General features: G+C 37.7%; 1 protein-coding gene across 3 annotated transcripts in view; it reads left to right on the top strand.

Annotated features, from left to right (window-relative positions):
- The window catches only part of RUNX1T1 (RUNX1 partner transcriptional co-repressor 1), a 138,829-nt gene that overhangs the window by 70,113 nt on the left and 51,861 nt on the right, over positions 1–16,855 (top strand). For all 3 annotated transcript variants that reach the window (XM_057736268.1, XM_057736267.1, XM_057736266.1), the window contains 2 exons: positions 10,951–11,088; positions 13,652–13,893. In XM_057736268.1, coding sequence (XP_057592251.1) covers positions 10,951–11,088; positions 13,652–13,893 — 380 coding nt within the window. The remainder of the gene's footprint in view (positions 1–10,950; positions 11,089–13,651; positions 13,894–16,855) is intronic.

Raw genomic sequence — 16,855 nt, 5'->3', positions numbered from 1 at the left:
TTGATATGTGATACTGAAATGATATGCTCCCTGCCATTATGGGGAGCATTGTCCTATCTGGTAGGGAGTGTTAGACAACAAGTAATTATACTCTTAGTTATAACAGTTTCTGTAAGCTCTGTAAGGAATGGTTAGATAGTACAATAGAGCTTATAACACAGGGAATGGCTGAGGGAGGGTAGGTAGGGATCAAGGAAACCTCTGAGTAAGTGAATTTGAGCTGAGGTAGATTTTCCTGCCTAAGTAAAAGGCTCTGAGGTGAGGTGAAACTTGCAACTGATTAAACCAAAGAGATGTGAGATAAGATAGGAGAGGTAAGGCTATCTACTGTTCTAGGTCCCTTAAAAGGTTTTGGATATTATCTCAAGAATGATGGTAAACCATTGAAACACTTTAAAGTATTTAGAGTAGTAACTTGATCTGATCATTAGAATATAAAGTTCTGGAGGGCAGTGATTTTCTTTTGTTTTGATTGCCTTCTCCCTGTTGTATAAAATAGCACCTTACACTTTGTAGATGGCTCAGATATTTTTGAATAAATGCCGTTATTTAGATGAGTGAATACATTTGTGTTTGACAAGGTTATTCCATCTGTTGTATGGTAAACAGGTGGCAGTATGAGTTGAGGGGTTGTTGTAGAGATTAGGGCCTGAGAAAGTCTGAGTGAAGGATGATAGTGCACAGCAGGGTGGGGAGGGGGTGCAGGGGGGAGGGGTTGGAAATGGAGACACGTTTTTGAGGGAGAATAATTTGCTGGTGGCACCTATGCGAGGAGAGGAAGATGTTCAGGGTGTTTTATAGATGAACCGTAGAGTGTTGCAGGGATCCCTCCAGGTCACTCTAATAACTGAATTTTTTTCCAAGTGATTCTTCCTGCTGTGTTTGGGTTTGCTTTTCGACATTGCCATGCACCTCTAGATTCCTGCTTACTCAAGGTTTATCTTACTTTGTTACCAAGCTTTTTGAATTTGACTAGACTTTTAAAATGTCTCCTGAATCTCCCTCCTGTTCTCCATTCTCAGGGCCACTTCTGTTCTGGATGCTGTATCATTTCTTGCCTACGCTGTTGGTATCCAGCCCTCTTGCCCTCTTGCCTTTCTTACCCCATGTATTCTCTGCTCCATATATACCTATAATATAGAAATGAGTATATCATTCAGCTGCCTACTCTGGGCCTTCCCATTGCCTATAATGTGAAGCCTACACTTAACAGTACTGGTTGGTTGTTTTTAAGAGTGCGTTCAATTAAATTCAACAAATAATTCATTTGAGCTCCTGCTATTTGCGTGTTTGTAATTTAGTCGCTGGCACAAACTCTGTGCACCTTCACGATTTTCTGCCTACATTTACTAATGCTTGTCTGGGTAATCATAACTGCACTGGTTGTGTATGCTACCATTTTTCTGCGATAGCTCTTGGAGCTAGCGCTGTAGCCTTCTTTGTCACTGGCAAATAAGACAAATCTTGATGGAGTAAAAATTGTTTGTACTTTGAGACTGATAAAGGTTTGGATCACTATCTAATGATTTTTTTCACCTACTCAAATAATCTGCACTTTGGAGGCAGGGTGTTACATAAATGCTTATGTTCAACTTATGGGCCCTTGGTGATACCTTTGTCTTTCTCTGCTCTTTATACAAGCAGGAGTTACTTTTCTGTGTATTTAGGAGTTGTGGTTTTTCCTTAGTAAATGTTTTTATCACAGTCATTCAGCAAACATTCAGCTGGTTGCCTGTGCCAGGGGTTTCAAACTTGTCTTTCCTAAACAGGAGGTCCCTTTTATCCAAAGGGAATCTTAAAATATATTAAGTCTTAAAACGGATTAATGTGGAATTTGCTGATTAAAGTACCGTTGTTAACCCCAGGCCGCTTGAAACCCCCTTGGTGACTCCAGGAGCTACCTCCAGAAAGTGGTTATTAGACTCTGAAGCAGAATCACTGGAGTAAAGGTAACAACAGATGTGGGAGAGATGACATTTCTAAGGAGCTTATACATTCAGGTAATGCCTGGAGTCTGCCAGTATGCATAAGACCCGTATTCCTTTCCACACTTTATGAAACTAGTAATTGATTTTTCTAACTAGAAACACCATTTGGGTACTTATTCATGTTTATAGTGCTTTCTCTTGTTGGCCTGCAGGTCATCTTTGTCAAAAAATAAGTGAACTGATTTAGATTATTTTGGGCCTCTCCTCCATTTAAATGAGTGTGTGCTTTCAGCATGTCTCCTGTCTGCTTACTTATCCACTGCCCCACTCGGGGTGACTGTAGAGTTTCTAATATGTCTCTGCCTGTTTTGTCAGAAACTTGCTATGCTTTTCTCCTTGCTTACTTTCTTCATTCATTCAGCAAATCTTTATCAAGTGCCTACTGTTTCAGGCACCCTTCTAAATGCTGTGGAGTTAACAAAATAGGTCAAAATTTCTGCATTTGTGAAGTTGACACCATGACTGAGGAAACACTCAAATGTGTCAAGTACTAGCTGCTTAAGTGCTATCGAGGAAGGGAAGGGAAATTCATTGCCTCTAAAAGAGATGACCCAGAAATTTTTGAAGTTGTTTTCCTAGAAATTGTGATAGATTAGTATGGATTTACCTCATTCTTTTGCCATCTCCCATCGTAACTCATGCTCTTTAAAGGAAGGATGTCCTACTTCCGGTAGTCATCCCTGTTTCTGGACCAGCTGCTGACTCAGCTGCCGACCAGCTTGTTCCAGGACTGAACCCTTGGTCTTGTTCTCATTAGCATCGTTATCCCAGTGTTGACTGATTATTTGGACTGAGTGTGACTTATTCTCCTGCTTCCTTAGAGCTCACTTATCTTAGTCATTGGATTTCAAACTTTTATTTTTCCTTTTACCCATCAAACAGATTCATATGCAGAAGCTCAGTCTATAAAACAAGTGAAAGATCAGAATGGGAATGGGAGGTGTTTAGGATGAGGCCACAGGCGCTCCTTCCCTGCATCCCCACACTTTCAGGCGCTCCTTCCCTGCATCCCCACATTGTCACCTCCATGGACTCCTGCCATGGAGCTTTTGTTTCTAAGTGTAGCATTTCAGAGTCACTTGATTACTGTTTTGTCCTTTTTGTGATGACGGAAATACTCTATAATTGAGCTTTCTAATATGGTAGCCATGTCTCCAGGGCTGTTGAGCTCTTGAATGTAGCTAGTGTAACTAAGGAACTAAGTTTTAAATTTTATTTAGTTTTAATTAATTAAAATTTAAATGGTCACCTGTGGCTAGTATAGTAGTTTTGGAAGGTGCAATTCTAGTATACTGCTAACTGTAGATTTAATATTTACTGAATGTTTATTTCAGTTTTCCAGATCTTGTATAAAATAACATTAGTTATAGATGATAATGAACTCTGAGAAGGCTTGGAGTAAGTCCTAGCTTGTAACCTTGAACAAATTATCCACCCTCTCTGGGCCTCAGTTCCTTTTTATATAAGATGGACAAATTTACAGTACCTTTCAAGTGAGATTTTAAAGTGAGAGAAAGCAGGCAGGACATTTGGTATAGTACCTAATGCCTGATTTTAGGTGACTTATCCTAAGGGTTTTTGTGTGTGTGTGTTTTTCCCCCTTGCAAAAATAAAACGTGTTAATTGCATAATATTTAAATAAAAGAAAGATAACAAAAAGAAACTAATCTATAATCCCACCATCTATAGACAAGCAACAGAAAAACTTTGAAATGTGGAACAAATTGGTTTTGCTTCATAAAATGTTTTTTTCCTTTGTTTTAAATGTACATATGTATGATGTATGACTACATTGATACTATTATTGTGAAAAAAGGAGCTTTTGGAAACCATGTCATATGTGTATAAATTGCCTTACATATCTCCTTTTCTGATATAAAAATTTTCAGGAAATATATTATGGTTGCTAAAAGGCGCTTCAAAACTGGTGAATTCAGTAATCCATTTCAAAGATTTATCTTTGGTTAATGTTTTCAGGATGTAGAAATTGTTTTTAGGATTTTTAAGGATGGAAAAAAAGATGTAGATGATTATATCTTAAATATGTCATGTCTCTTGAAAGTTCTAGTGTTTCAAAGTTGTGACTAACGTCATGCCTTATTGTTACCTGAAAACTGGGTTCCCCTCTTGGTGGGCATTGCAAAAGACATAACCAAGCCAAAGATGAGGAGAAGGAAGGATTTATTACTTGCAGCAAGTAAGGAGAACACTGGAGGTCCTTCTCGAAGTGGTGTCTCCCCAGCAACAAAATTGGGGGAGTTTTAAGCTACCTGAATATTCGTGATTGGGCTTGAGCAGAGGAGAATTCAACATAAAGTTGGGGCAGAGGTTGACAGAATCCAAGCTTTAGTTGATTGAAATCACAAGGGTCAAAAAAGGTCAACATCATCTTTCCTTAAGTTCTGAGGTCTTAACTTACCATCTTCCACCTGGATGAAATCACTAAGGAAAAGGTATAGAGTGAAAGTTTGAAGAGGAACACTGGGAGAAAATAACAGTAATTACCACTGAGGTGGAGAAGAGTGAACCATTAAAAGAGACTGAGAAGGAGCACCTAGGAAGGCCTAAGAAAAGTGAGGAGAGTTTTAGAATAGTGGAACCCTGGGGACAGTATGTTTCAGGAAGGAGGAAGTACTGAACAGTGTCGGGCGCTACAAAGATGCCAGATAAAGGATACAAATGTTTCTTGGATTAATAATGAAGGGAAAATTTAGAAGAGTTACAGTGGGAGTTAGGAGAATGCGTTGATGCTGCATTCCAGGTTTATTTTAGTCAGGATTTGGTTTCCAGTGAAAAGTCAACTCAAATTAGGTTTTAGGCAACGGAGGGACGGATTGACTAGGATTGTTTGGAAGATCCAAATTGTAGGAATTTTAGAGCGGCAACTTGTGCCTAGGATCCAGTAGAATGAGGAACTTTACTACAAAGCACTATCAGGACAATCCCTTGCCGCTTCTTTGTTTCTTTTTGCCTGTTGGTTGCCTTCTTTTTCAACACAGACCTGCTTTCTGGACATGGAGGGCAGCAGACAGTGTGGTTTGCTACTTCTGGACTGCGATTGTTTTTCTTTCCTTAGATTGCCCATCTTGGACTAAATGCTGTGCCTGGGCCAGCCGCTGGCATCTTGGGTACAAGGCCATGAAAGAATATGGTGGCTCTCAAGGTAGTTACGAGATTGGAAGGTATGGCAGTCCCCGTAGTTTCCAAAGGGAAACTTTCTAGGCATGAAGTCTCGTAGGAGTCCACTCCGAGTTACATGTAAGGCGGAATGGGCAATAAGGAAAGTGAGTGTAGATTACTCTTTCAAGAACCTGAGCTGTGAAAGTGAGTGTTTTGATGAAATTTGGACATTTGTAGGGTTATTTTGTAACCAAGTCATTAATGGAGATTTAGTAATGAGGATTGAAAATGTATTTGAAAATAAGAGATAGATATTAATTTAAGGTTTATGGAAAAAATTTCTGTGCAGACATATTCTTGTGGACATAGAAATTTATGTGAACAGAGGAAGTCCAGTGGTCACTTTATTGTCAGATGTATCTTCTCTGGGTAGTGTTTGAGATGATCATAAGCCATATCTGGAGAAAGAAACCAGAGAATATTAGAGTTTGCAAAAGATCCTTAAGGTCGTGTATTCCAAGATGCTTAATTTTATAAATAAGTAAGAGTAGACTCCAAAGAAGTGAAAGAGAATCACTTATAGCTACAGTAGTGCCTATCAGAAGAAGAAGGGCTATTTTCTCCTTGGGTCTCTGTTTAGAGAGTGAGGATGTCTTTCCTAGAACCTTTTTTCATAGACCTCCCTTCATGACCCATTGTCCAGAATTGGAGCACAACTCTCACCTCTGAAACCTGTTGCTGATAAAGGGAATGTGATAACTTGATTAATGTAAAACAAGGAGAATCTGCCCCCCCCCCAAATTTTGTACCTGAATAAAATTAGAGCTCTTCAACAAGGAAGATGGGGATAAGGGCTGTTGAGTAGCAACTCAACAGTATCTGTGACATAAGCTAAGCTAAAGAGCTTGTATTTTATTCTGTGGTCAGTGTGACACTCCCAGAGGTTTTAAATCAGGGAATAGGTCCAATCAGATTTATATTTCAGAAATAACAATCTTCATATAACACCTATGATAAGACACGAGGTAATAGGTCATTCTTACACTTGCCTTAAAGCACATAATAAGTTGGTTGCACAGTTGAACTAAATTTTGGATTTTCAGTATCTTCACATATTACCTGTATTCTATTCCCTCATATATTTATATGCTGTTGATGGTTGTGTGTTTGTCTTTTGCCATAAAATTACCTTTGAACTGGCTATGATATAGGGAATGGATTTGTAAAACTTAGGAGTGTAACCATCCTTCTTGTGAAAACCATGGTTGTGTTTATTTTTTAAATGTCATCTTAAGGAGGCAGTTAAAAAAGTTGCTGTCGAGTTGCTTACTGTTTTCATTGGTTCGGGTGTTTGAGTGTATAATACATATTCACATATACAGCTGTTGTACACATGGGCTGTGATAAATGCTAAAAGAAAGGCAGAGGAAGCCTGATGTGGTTGACATCTGGAGCAACTGGGAAAAGCTGTAAGAGGATGTGGAGTCTATAATGGGCAGTGAATAATGTACAACATGGGACAGATTCTTCTAGGTAAAGGAAACAACAGCATAATAAAGAAAGGCAGAAAAGGCAAGGAATGATGTCAGGGTGTCCTGTATAGACAGAGCATAGAATGGGGGGAAAGACATTGGAAATAAAGCTATAAATGGATTGTGAAGAGGAAGGCCAAAGAGAATGGAGCTCACACATATTGGTGCCTAATATGAGTAGGCACTGCACTGGGGTCCTGGTGAGGTAGAGGATTGTATCGCTGTACCTATGAGGGACGGAGGCTCAGGGTGACTTATTTGCCTGAGGGCTCACTGCTAATGGTCAAGAGTACATTTACAACCAAGTCTGTCTTAACTTGGAATTTCTCCTGTTATTGCTAAATATCCTTCCCACTACACCCAACTTAAAATGCTAGCATTTGACTTTTATCCTCAGGCATTGCTGAATGAGCAGGAATGAATGTCACCAGAGGTGTTTATCAGGGAAATGAGGTGGTGGTGTTGTCGGGGCTTGATGGCTACCTTTCCAGTCTGCAGACAGTTGCCTATAACATCTCACACCCAGGCACTGGAATCACTAAATGACTCTGTTGTCAGAACCATATTTGCCATATTTTAAAGAGAAATAAAAATCAAATTCTGTGCCAGTTTTGTTCCTCCTGCCTTTCCATTAATAGTACTGTGGTTCCACTTGGGCTTAATCCTCTTCAGTGCATACCTTCTAGCTTTCGTAACTAACACTTAACGCAAATAAGACTAACTCTGGACTAACTTAATTGACCAAAAAGTTCCTCAAACCCTAACACCTATGAAACAAAGATATTTCTTCTATTGTAATTGACATGATGAACTCTGACAGAAAATGTTGTCCCTTTCATTATACCAATACTGAACTCTTTTTACACCAATCATCTCTAGAATGGTATGTGAACAAGGGAAATGTAGAATGCCTATTCGTCATACCTTAAAAGCACATCTGGAACTATTTGAGCTAACTATAGTAAAAGAAGTGCCATGGCAGATTATGCCATACCTTTTTACATAAAACAACAACAACAGCAGCAAAAGAAATGGAAAACATACGACTTGGAGAAGGCCCTGACGTTGAATTGAATATTGAAATGGGATTGGGAATGTATTTATATATGCCACATTTTCTTCCATGCATCAGCCATCTTTGGTACATATGTGTTGGATATTTGCCATGTGAGTTGAAAACTTACCACATAGGGAAGTTCTTGTTTAGAAGTCATGTGAATCATTACAGTAGAAGTAAAGTCAGTTCTTTTAAAATACATAATTTCCTGATCTGATAATTTTTTTTCTTTTTTTCCTTATCATTTGGTGTCAGTCTTTCAATAAATGTCAGCTTTACCCTACAGCAACTAAAAATAGAAATTACATACAAGAACGGTATAATTTTCATGAACTTAAAAAATTACGTAAGAAATATTATAACTTAATATTGGTTTTACTATATCCTCTAATTTGAAATGGAGTGAAATGCTTCTGTGTTTGAATCATAGCTCTTTTGCTGTTTGCTATAGAATTTTCAAGAATATATATTTCAATCTTTTTTTAATAATCCAAAACAAATGCAACAGAACTCAGCACACTTGAAACACATTTTCTGAATTTATCTTAAATCTGTACTCCAGAGCATTTTTGTGTGTGTATGGCCTAGGCTTGGCTGGTTATTTCACCATCTATCTCAGTCCTGGATTGATTGCCCTGAACAGCACAGAATGAGTTACATATGGTCCCACTTTATCTAAGTTTGTAGGACCTCTGGGTTGGAACTCCATTTCATCAGAGTGAAGCTAGCCATCACAGAAATGTGGCTAATGTCAAAATCCTAAATATATACACATATACTCTGGTGAGAATGTATATATTCCTGTTAAGAAGTAGTGGTGTTTTGCTATTCATTGGCTCAGTGGTTATTACTCCTAAAATACTGTTGACATCTCAGGAATTTAAAAAAATTGTTTATCTACCTTTTATAATAATTGTTGTTATTATTAAATCCTGGATGGGAATCACGTTACACAAGTGGACCGAGACAGGTATTCAAGTTAAAATTATGAATATATCAAAAATCTTTCTAAAATTGGGCAGAGGAGGACAGAAATACAAACTTTACCTTAAAAGAGTCTGAAGAGGAAACCCATTGGCAACTTTATAGTTTATTATTCCTTTTTCTTACTGTGGACTATTGGAAAAAGACTGTTGAAAAGTGGGTTTAAGATATATTTTCAAGTTTAGGTTTTGCTCAAGAATTGCATCAGAGTAAGTAAGGTAGGGCTTGTGCCCACCAAGGCTCAGCTTTTAGGGGTGGTGAAGCTGTCCACGGTAACTTTCTCCCTCTTCAGGCTCTTTTCTCCCTGCTTTCTTGTCCTTTCCTTCTATTGCTTGATATATTTATTTATTTATTTTTCTATTATTCCCACTTCCCCTTCCCCCTCCTGCTCTTCTTTCTCTGTCTGTGCAACCACGTGCTTCAGATCTGTGGGTCTGGACTGCCTTTGCTAACAACTCTATGTGAGTGTTAGCGGAATGAAAACCAGATGGACCAGCAGTTCCCACTGTTATCTCCCAGCCGACTCTGGCAAGCCTCCCTTTATCCCTCCTTCCTTGGCATGAGGGAAATATTTGCCTTTATTTAGGGAGGCTTGTATTTGCTGCTGTACCTCTTCCCTCAGCTGCAACATAAGTGGAAAGCTATTTATTCCTTTGTTGCTGAGGTTGGTTGAGGTGAGTAGACTGTACAATGAATTTTAACTACTAAAGACGTGGTTTTAACCTGCTTAACTTCTGCATTTCTCTAGAATAAATTATTCACTGGTACTCGTTAAATGCCCTGAAATAGCAGTATGAGGACAAATTTTTAACGATAAGATAAAGATAGAGATGCTCTCCATGTGTCTTTTCACTCAGAACACTTATTCACTGTAGGGACAGTCATTGTTATTCAGTCAGCGATAGAAACTAAGAAATAGAGACCCTGATACTGTTCACTGGATCATCATTCACTGTGCTCTCATTAGAATGATGATTATTTCTGTTCTTCCCTAATACGGTTTCAACGCTATTTCAGCTTTTCAATGTTGTGTTCTGTTGCAACCCAAGTCTTATGAAATTGCTTTGAATAAAGGTGAGGTAGATTTGGAATTGTCGTAGTAGTCATTTAGGCTTTTCATTTTAATAATTGACAAGTAATTTTGATAGTTTTTCTCTATGGTGATCATAATGTTTAAAGAGACCCATTCTTTATTAATAGTCTATGTTACTTTACTTTTCAAAAAGTCCAAATGGGAGATATCTGTGCCTAGAGCTGCAAGAGGCACCTCAGAAACATTTTTGGGTGTTGGGGGGCTGTGTGTGTGCATGTGCACACAAGTTTGTAGAAAATTGGATCTAAACCCCCCCCCCCTTTTTTTTAAACTGGAGATCTGTTTCTTTGAGTAGATTAGATTGAGAAAAAAGTTTAAAATTTCAAGGAGAAAGTATACTTAGTATAAAACAGTCCTGAAGTGCAAATGTTCATTATTGGGTAATTAGGAAATTTCTCCCTGTCACATGCTCATGAAAAAGTATTAGAAGGGTCTTTAGTTCTTTTTAGTTCTCAATTTGAGACTTTTCCATTCTTACTTTGCCTGAGATTATTAATTGAAGTATTGGTTTCATATTTTTTAAATGGTATAATAAACTCACAAATTCTAAGTCAATAATAACTTCATTGTGTGACATTTATGTAGTAGTGATTTTTCAAACAGGGCAGGAAGAAAAATTGAAGTGAGAGGTTATGTCCAGGAGACATAGCCTGCTTCATCTGTTAGTCTAGAAAACTAAGCATGGAAAAGGGGATGGTAGGTGTTACAAAAAAGTCATTGCAAAACACCAGCTTCTAACAGTATCCCACCTGCTAACAGAGCCTCAGATTTGTGTTATTTCTGATCTGAGGGGTTCATTACCGTCCCACTTCCTCATCTATTTTTTACCTCTTGCTAATGTTGGCTTCAGCTTCAAGTGAAGTTGTGCTGTTGCATATAACACTACCAAGGTAGCATCTGCCCAAGCCAGAAATAACAATAGGATATAAAATTACCCAGTTAGAAATGAAGTCCTGCCATCTGTGCTACACCTTCTTAAGTGGGGTTTGGATGATCAACTTTTGATTTAAGCTTTAGTAGATAAGCCTATTTTATTGATAGAAGATGTTGGATTTCTTCTGTTAACTTGCTTGTGAAAAAGATGAGTCCCACTTATAAAACTGAGGTGCTAAAAAAAAAAACAAAAAAACCTGCGGTGCTTAAAGAGTAAAGTAACATGATGGTGGCATCCTCCAGATCGGACTGAGAAGCACTCCACCATGCCAGACTCACCTGTGGATGTGAAGACCCCGTCTAGGCTGACTCCTCCCACAATGCCACCTCCCCCAACAACTCAAGGAGCTCCCAGAACGAGTTCATTTACACCAACAACGTGTAAGTAGGCATTTCTGCATTTTCTGTTTCTGTTTTCAAGTTCAAATTACTTTTTTTTCTGAATAAAAATTAAGGGACAGTAAAATCCAACATCAATGTATCATGCAGAGATGAAGCCTCATCCCCAATAATTTGTTTCCCAGTGAGTAGGTATTGAGTACAGACATATCATATCTTGAGTATAATTTGTATGACTGCCAATATTTGCCTGCCTTTTCATTATTGTTTCAACATTGTAGTCTGTTGTGATTTTAGCGAATGAAGAACACTGCCATTGGTCTGTAACTCATTACCACTGTAACTTCTCCTTTGACTTAATGTGGAGCTCCTTATTTTAGTTTGTTCATTTTGACTTGAAACATGTTAATATGCTATAATTATTTCGAGGTTACTTGTGATCGTCTAATACCATTTTCTTCTGTTATTTACAAATGTTAAAAATCTAACATTCTTAAGTTAAAAGGGGGATTGTTCTATGCAACAGTTTCATACAGAAAACTTTCTGAAATAAGGAGCATCTTTCTTGTCTTGAATCTGTCAGATGTTTATTAAATGTTTATTCCGTTTCAACTTGGCTTAAGGCTTATGTTCTGAATCAGTAGAGTGTATTGCTTTTTTGTATCATCCGAAGAAAGGACAGAATACTCTGACAATAGCAACTTCCCTTTCTTTCCTGTGTATTTTAGGACGGATAGTGGATAGCTTTGTTTTCATCAATCTGAAAGTCCTGGTTAAAATATCATCAAAGATTTGTGAAACTAATAAATGCTGTTGGTTGCAGATAATACTATTTACAGACCGTGTGCCTTGAAATCTGCATATGAATGAAAAATAATAGGCAAAAATAGATCCATGGGATTATAAGGGATCGGCAAAATACATATCCAGTCTCCTTATGCAGTGCTGCACTGCCATTTAGAAGACCTTTCCAGACGTTTACGGAGCAGGGGCTGCAGCGGTGCCAAGTTGTAACCCTGTCATCTTGCATTTGGCTTGTTGTTACCCAAAGCCACAGTGATAAGCATATGCCTCCTGCGAGAGGTCCTGGTGAGATTCATTTCTCGACGGGTTGCTTTGATACTCATTTGGGATGAGACCATTTTATTTTCTTGAAACTTAAGAATAAAAAGGTACTGGGCTTCCTAGGTGGCGCAGTGGTTAAGAATCCTCCTGCCAATGCAGGGGACATGGGTTTGATCCCTAGTCTGGGAAGATCCCAAATGCCACGGAGCAACTAAGCCTGTGCACCACAACTATTCAGCCTTCCCTTTAGAGCCTGTGAGCCACAACTATTGAGCCCATGTGCTGCAGCTACTGAAGCCCACACACCTAGAGCCTGTGCTCCGCAACAAGAGAAGTCACAGCAATGAGGAGCCCGCGCACCACAGCGAAGAGAAGCCCCCACTCACGGCAACTAAAGAAAGCCCGCACACAGCAAAAAAAGGCCCAATACAGCTAATAAAATAAATAAATTAATTAATTAAAAAAAAAAAGAAGAAGGTACTTAAAACATCTTCAAACTATTATTGGAGGTAGTTTTTCAGAATTATGTTTAAAAGATGGGTTTGATAAAGATCTAACATGATAACGTCAACATTTTCTTTGGTGAGAAATGTGCAAAATTTTCTAGCCTAGTTCTTATGGATTATCACCTGGATGTTCAAATAAATTTTATCAAGTGAATTTACTGAGTTACCACCAATCCGTGCTATTAGTTGGATTGAGATGTCCCCTTTCGATTTCTAGAAAAAGCTCTTTGATAATTACCATATCCATTTTGGCTTCTTATATAAAATTTGTGTTTTCCTTAAAGAAGTGGTTAAGAAATATGAGGGGGAGAAAATAGCCTTCTAATTGGGTGGTATAAGGTTGAAACTTGAAAGTCATTTTTCTATAAACACAGCTGTCAGTTGTGTGTACAAAACATGATTAAAAATGTCCAGTGATAAATTTAGTCTCCACCAAATGTACACTTTCTCTAGGGGAGTCGTTTAGAGAGGAATAGTTTTGTTATATTGATGTAAGACTGTGACAAAAGGCTGACATCCAAAATGCTGTTTGTTCTATGTTTGAAACATTTCAGGTGGCTGGCATGTGTGTGCGTGGGAGGCAGGGCTGTCCCTGTGCTCCAGCCGGCTCCCATTTTATTATCAGCTTCTGTGCAGAATATCCTCACGCGGTGTGAGGAGTCCACTCATTTAGTTACGGAGTACCTGAGCCTCTGGTAATCCTGTGAAGTCAGAGCATTTTACCAAAGTGCCCAACAGCTTTTTTTTTTTTTTTTTTTTTTTTCCCTTTTTAAAAAAATTTTTATTGAAGTATAGTTGAGGTACAACATTACATATTACAGGTATACAATATAATGATTCACAATTTTAAAGGTTATACTCCATTTATAGTTATTATAAAATATTGACTCTATTCCCCATGTTGCACAATAGGTCCAACAGCTTTTAAATTATAAAATTCACCAGATTGGAAGGAAAGGATACTTAGTTATAATTTCCTTGGGCGTGTTCTCTGTAAGTTTATTTTTTCTTTCTGATTTTGTATCCTTGGACAGTAACTAATGGCACCAGCCATTCACCCACAGCCTTGAATGGCGCCCCTTCACCGCCCAATGGCTTCAGCAACGGGCCTTCCTCTTCTTCCTCTTCTTCTCTGGCTAATCAACAGCTGCCCCCAGCCTGTGGCGCCAGGCAGCTCAGTAAGCTGAAACGGTTCCTCACTACCTTACAGCAGTTTGGCAATGACATTTCACCAGAGATAGGAGAGAGAGTCCGCACCCTCGTACTAGGACTGGTGGTAAGCAAATGGAAATCAGCCCAATTTGGGGTAAGGGAGAGTGTGGGGGAAGGTTCAAAATACAGATTCCATTCTCACAGCTATTTTGTTTCTACATCTGGAGATTGCATGCAAGTCTGATAATTCTGTAGTGACAGGGGTTTCAGTTCTGCAATTACGTATTGACCCCACCCTGATTTCTTTTACTATTAATATGTGGCTAATGAAGATATGGTTATACAAATTTATCTTTATCTTGGCCATAAATGTGTGTGTGTGCATAAAATTTAATAAGTGTATCCTCCTGGCATGCTAGTGTCCAACAATGACAGAATATTTTTATATTAATGATTTACTTAATCTAACTGGGTGCTTATTTTAACTTAGTTAGTTGCTTTGGGGGATTTTTGTTATCAGCGTAGATGGGTAAGAATTTATAACAAGTAACACATTCTTTTATGTTTTTATTTTTAAGGCTAATAGCATTAAATTTTATTGTGTGGTAAAATACACATAACATAAAATTTACCATTTTAATCATTTCTGAGTGTACATTTCAGTGGCATTAAGTCCATCCACATTGTTATATAACCATCACTACTATCCATTTCCAGAACTTTTTCATCACCCCAAGCTGAAACTGTATCCATAAAACAATAATACCCTGATTTCTTCATCCCTTAATCTCTTGTAACCATTAATTTAAAAAAAAAAAAAAAAAAAAAAAACTATTGCTATAGGTAGAATTACACAGACCATTAGTTTGAGAACAGAAGTGTTAATTTTGGCACATTATACTACATTCTGAAAATTGTCACACTGGAAATAACATGTTTCCTTTTTTGCATTCTAAATCACTTTTACATGTCCTGTGATTTTCTTTATAGAGGATTTTCATTTAGGAAGCTGATTTTTCCATAGCAAACTGAGTCACATATTCAGGCCTTTTATCATCCAGGCTTATAGTGGAACTGAAATTCATATGATAGGCAGCAGTTTCCTTTTTCTTGGTATAATAGATCATTTATTTTTATTACATGGATAAAGCCATACCAGTTGTATTTTACAGAAGAATTCTGGGAAGTAAAAGTCTGGGTTAGTGCTGCATAGCACAGGGAGGTCAACTTGGTGCTTGGTGATGACCTAGAGGGGTAGGATAGGGAGGGTGGGAGGGAGGCTCAAAAGGGAGGGGATATGGGGATATATGTATAAATACAGCTGATTCACTTTGTTGTACAGTAGAAACTGGCACAACATTGTAAAGCAGTTATACTCCAATAAAGATCTGAAGAGGGAAAAAAAAAGTTTGGTGAGAGTCTGGTGCAGTAGACATGCTTCAGATCATAGTATCTCACATTTGATAGAGATTTTGCAATTCATTTTTGAACCCTCACTTCCCTCTCCCCCATACTTTAAGAACAAGAAGCTTTCACATATCCCAAAATCAGCTTCACCTTGTATTCCTCTGTGACAGGAAGGTGATTTTGACATAAGCGTGTCAGCATACTGCAGTTACTTTCATCAGTCACTTATCTTTTCCTTTTTATTTATTCTTGAGTTTTGCATAAAGTCTTTTTGACACATAAATAAGTTACATCATAGAACCACAAAGTAAGTCCAAAGCAGTAATTATATCAAGAGAGTGGTGAATATGTTGTTAACTAATAAAGAAAGTTGTTTTGAAAACTGCTTTAAAAGTTTGATATATTCTTTAACTGTGATTTTTGTAACTTCAAATATAGAAAAATTTGGTAGCTTTAAGTAGGTTTTTCCCACGTATTAAGTGGAATACTTTTGAGGGCAATACTTTTTTAAGATTTTATTTATCTAAAAACTTTATGGAGGTAAGTTAGGGGAAGACATGAATTAATAGTGCTAGGCATATATTAGACAGGCAGTGAACATTTGTCAAATGATGAATGGAGAATGAATTTCGTTTTGAGCATTTGACTGCAAGCTTTTATAAATGTCATTTTATTTAGACACATTTTACATATGGGGAAACAGGTTTACAGAAGAAAAATATTCTAGGCCACCCATTGGTAGTGACAGGCCTATGATTTGAACTCAGGTAGTAATCATAATGAATCACATTATGCTTGTTGTTTAGGTGGAGTTAAGAAAAGTGTTAGTAAGAACTGTTTTAATGTACAAAACACAACTGGTATGGCTTTAGAAAATGGAGCCATAGAAACAAAATGAAAGATTAAAAAATGGACTCTGACACTTATTGTTACAGATAGGAAGTTAGTGTTTATTCATAGTTTCAAGGGAGTATGAAAAACTTAGAACTTGGTGCCCCTATGCTTTATCATAAAAGGAAAAGGAACTTGTATTAAAAAGTAGATGGAGCAATATTCTAAAGTTGTTAAGTCACAAAAACCCCAGTTTTGTCAGGTGTAAGGATAATTGAAGGGTTGAAAAAGTTGACACTGAAGTTTACAGTTGTGATTCTGCATAGGGACTAAGGAAAATGAACCAGATGCTGAGTCAGTATGGTTAATTGACTCACCTTTATAGTAGGTTGGTTGTCTATTAAGTAGATGCTTTTATCAATGCACATTACCCATTGTAGGATATAAACCCTGAGTATTGAGGGCTTGTTTTTATGGCGTAGGTTTAGGAGTGAATTCGACTCATTATGTGGGTTGAGTAATACACATTGCCTCTAGGATAAATGGAATATCTTTGATAACTGGGGAATTTTTTTCACCCTGTAAGACTCAGTGACTCAGAGGAAGGTTCAGACCTTTTCTTTGGCCTCATTAACACAGCACACTACCCAATGTAGCTGTTCATCCTGAGCAAAGATGCTCTGGTAAGCAAAGAAAGGATACAAGATGGAAAGACAGAAGGAGAAGGGTATTTCCATCAGCAGGAAGAGTGACGTGACAAGTGGGATGAATCGAGAGATTCTAACACTTGCCTTTGGTCTGTTGTGCTTTTAAATATATCCAAGTGTATTTTTTTCCCATAAATGTAA

The sequence above is a fragment of the Hippopotamus amphibius genome, chromosome 5 (genome assembly GCF_030028045.1).
Source record: "Hippopotamus amphibius kiboko isolate mHipAmp2 chromosome 5, mHipAmp2.hap2, whole genome shotgun sequence".
Lineage (NCBI taxonomy): Eukaryota > Metazoa > Chordata > Mammalia > Artiodactyla > Hippopotamidae > Hippopotamus > Hippopotamus amphibius.
Note: the sequence above shows the minus strand (reverse complement) of the source record. Positions and strands in the feature narration are given on the sequence as shown.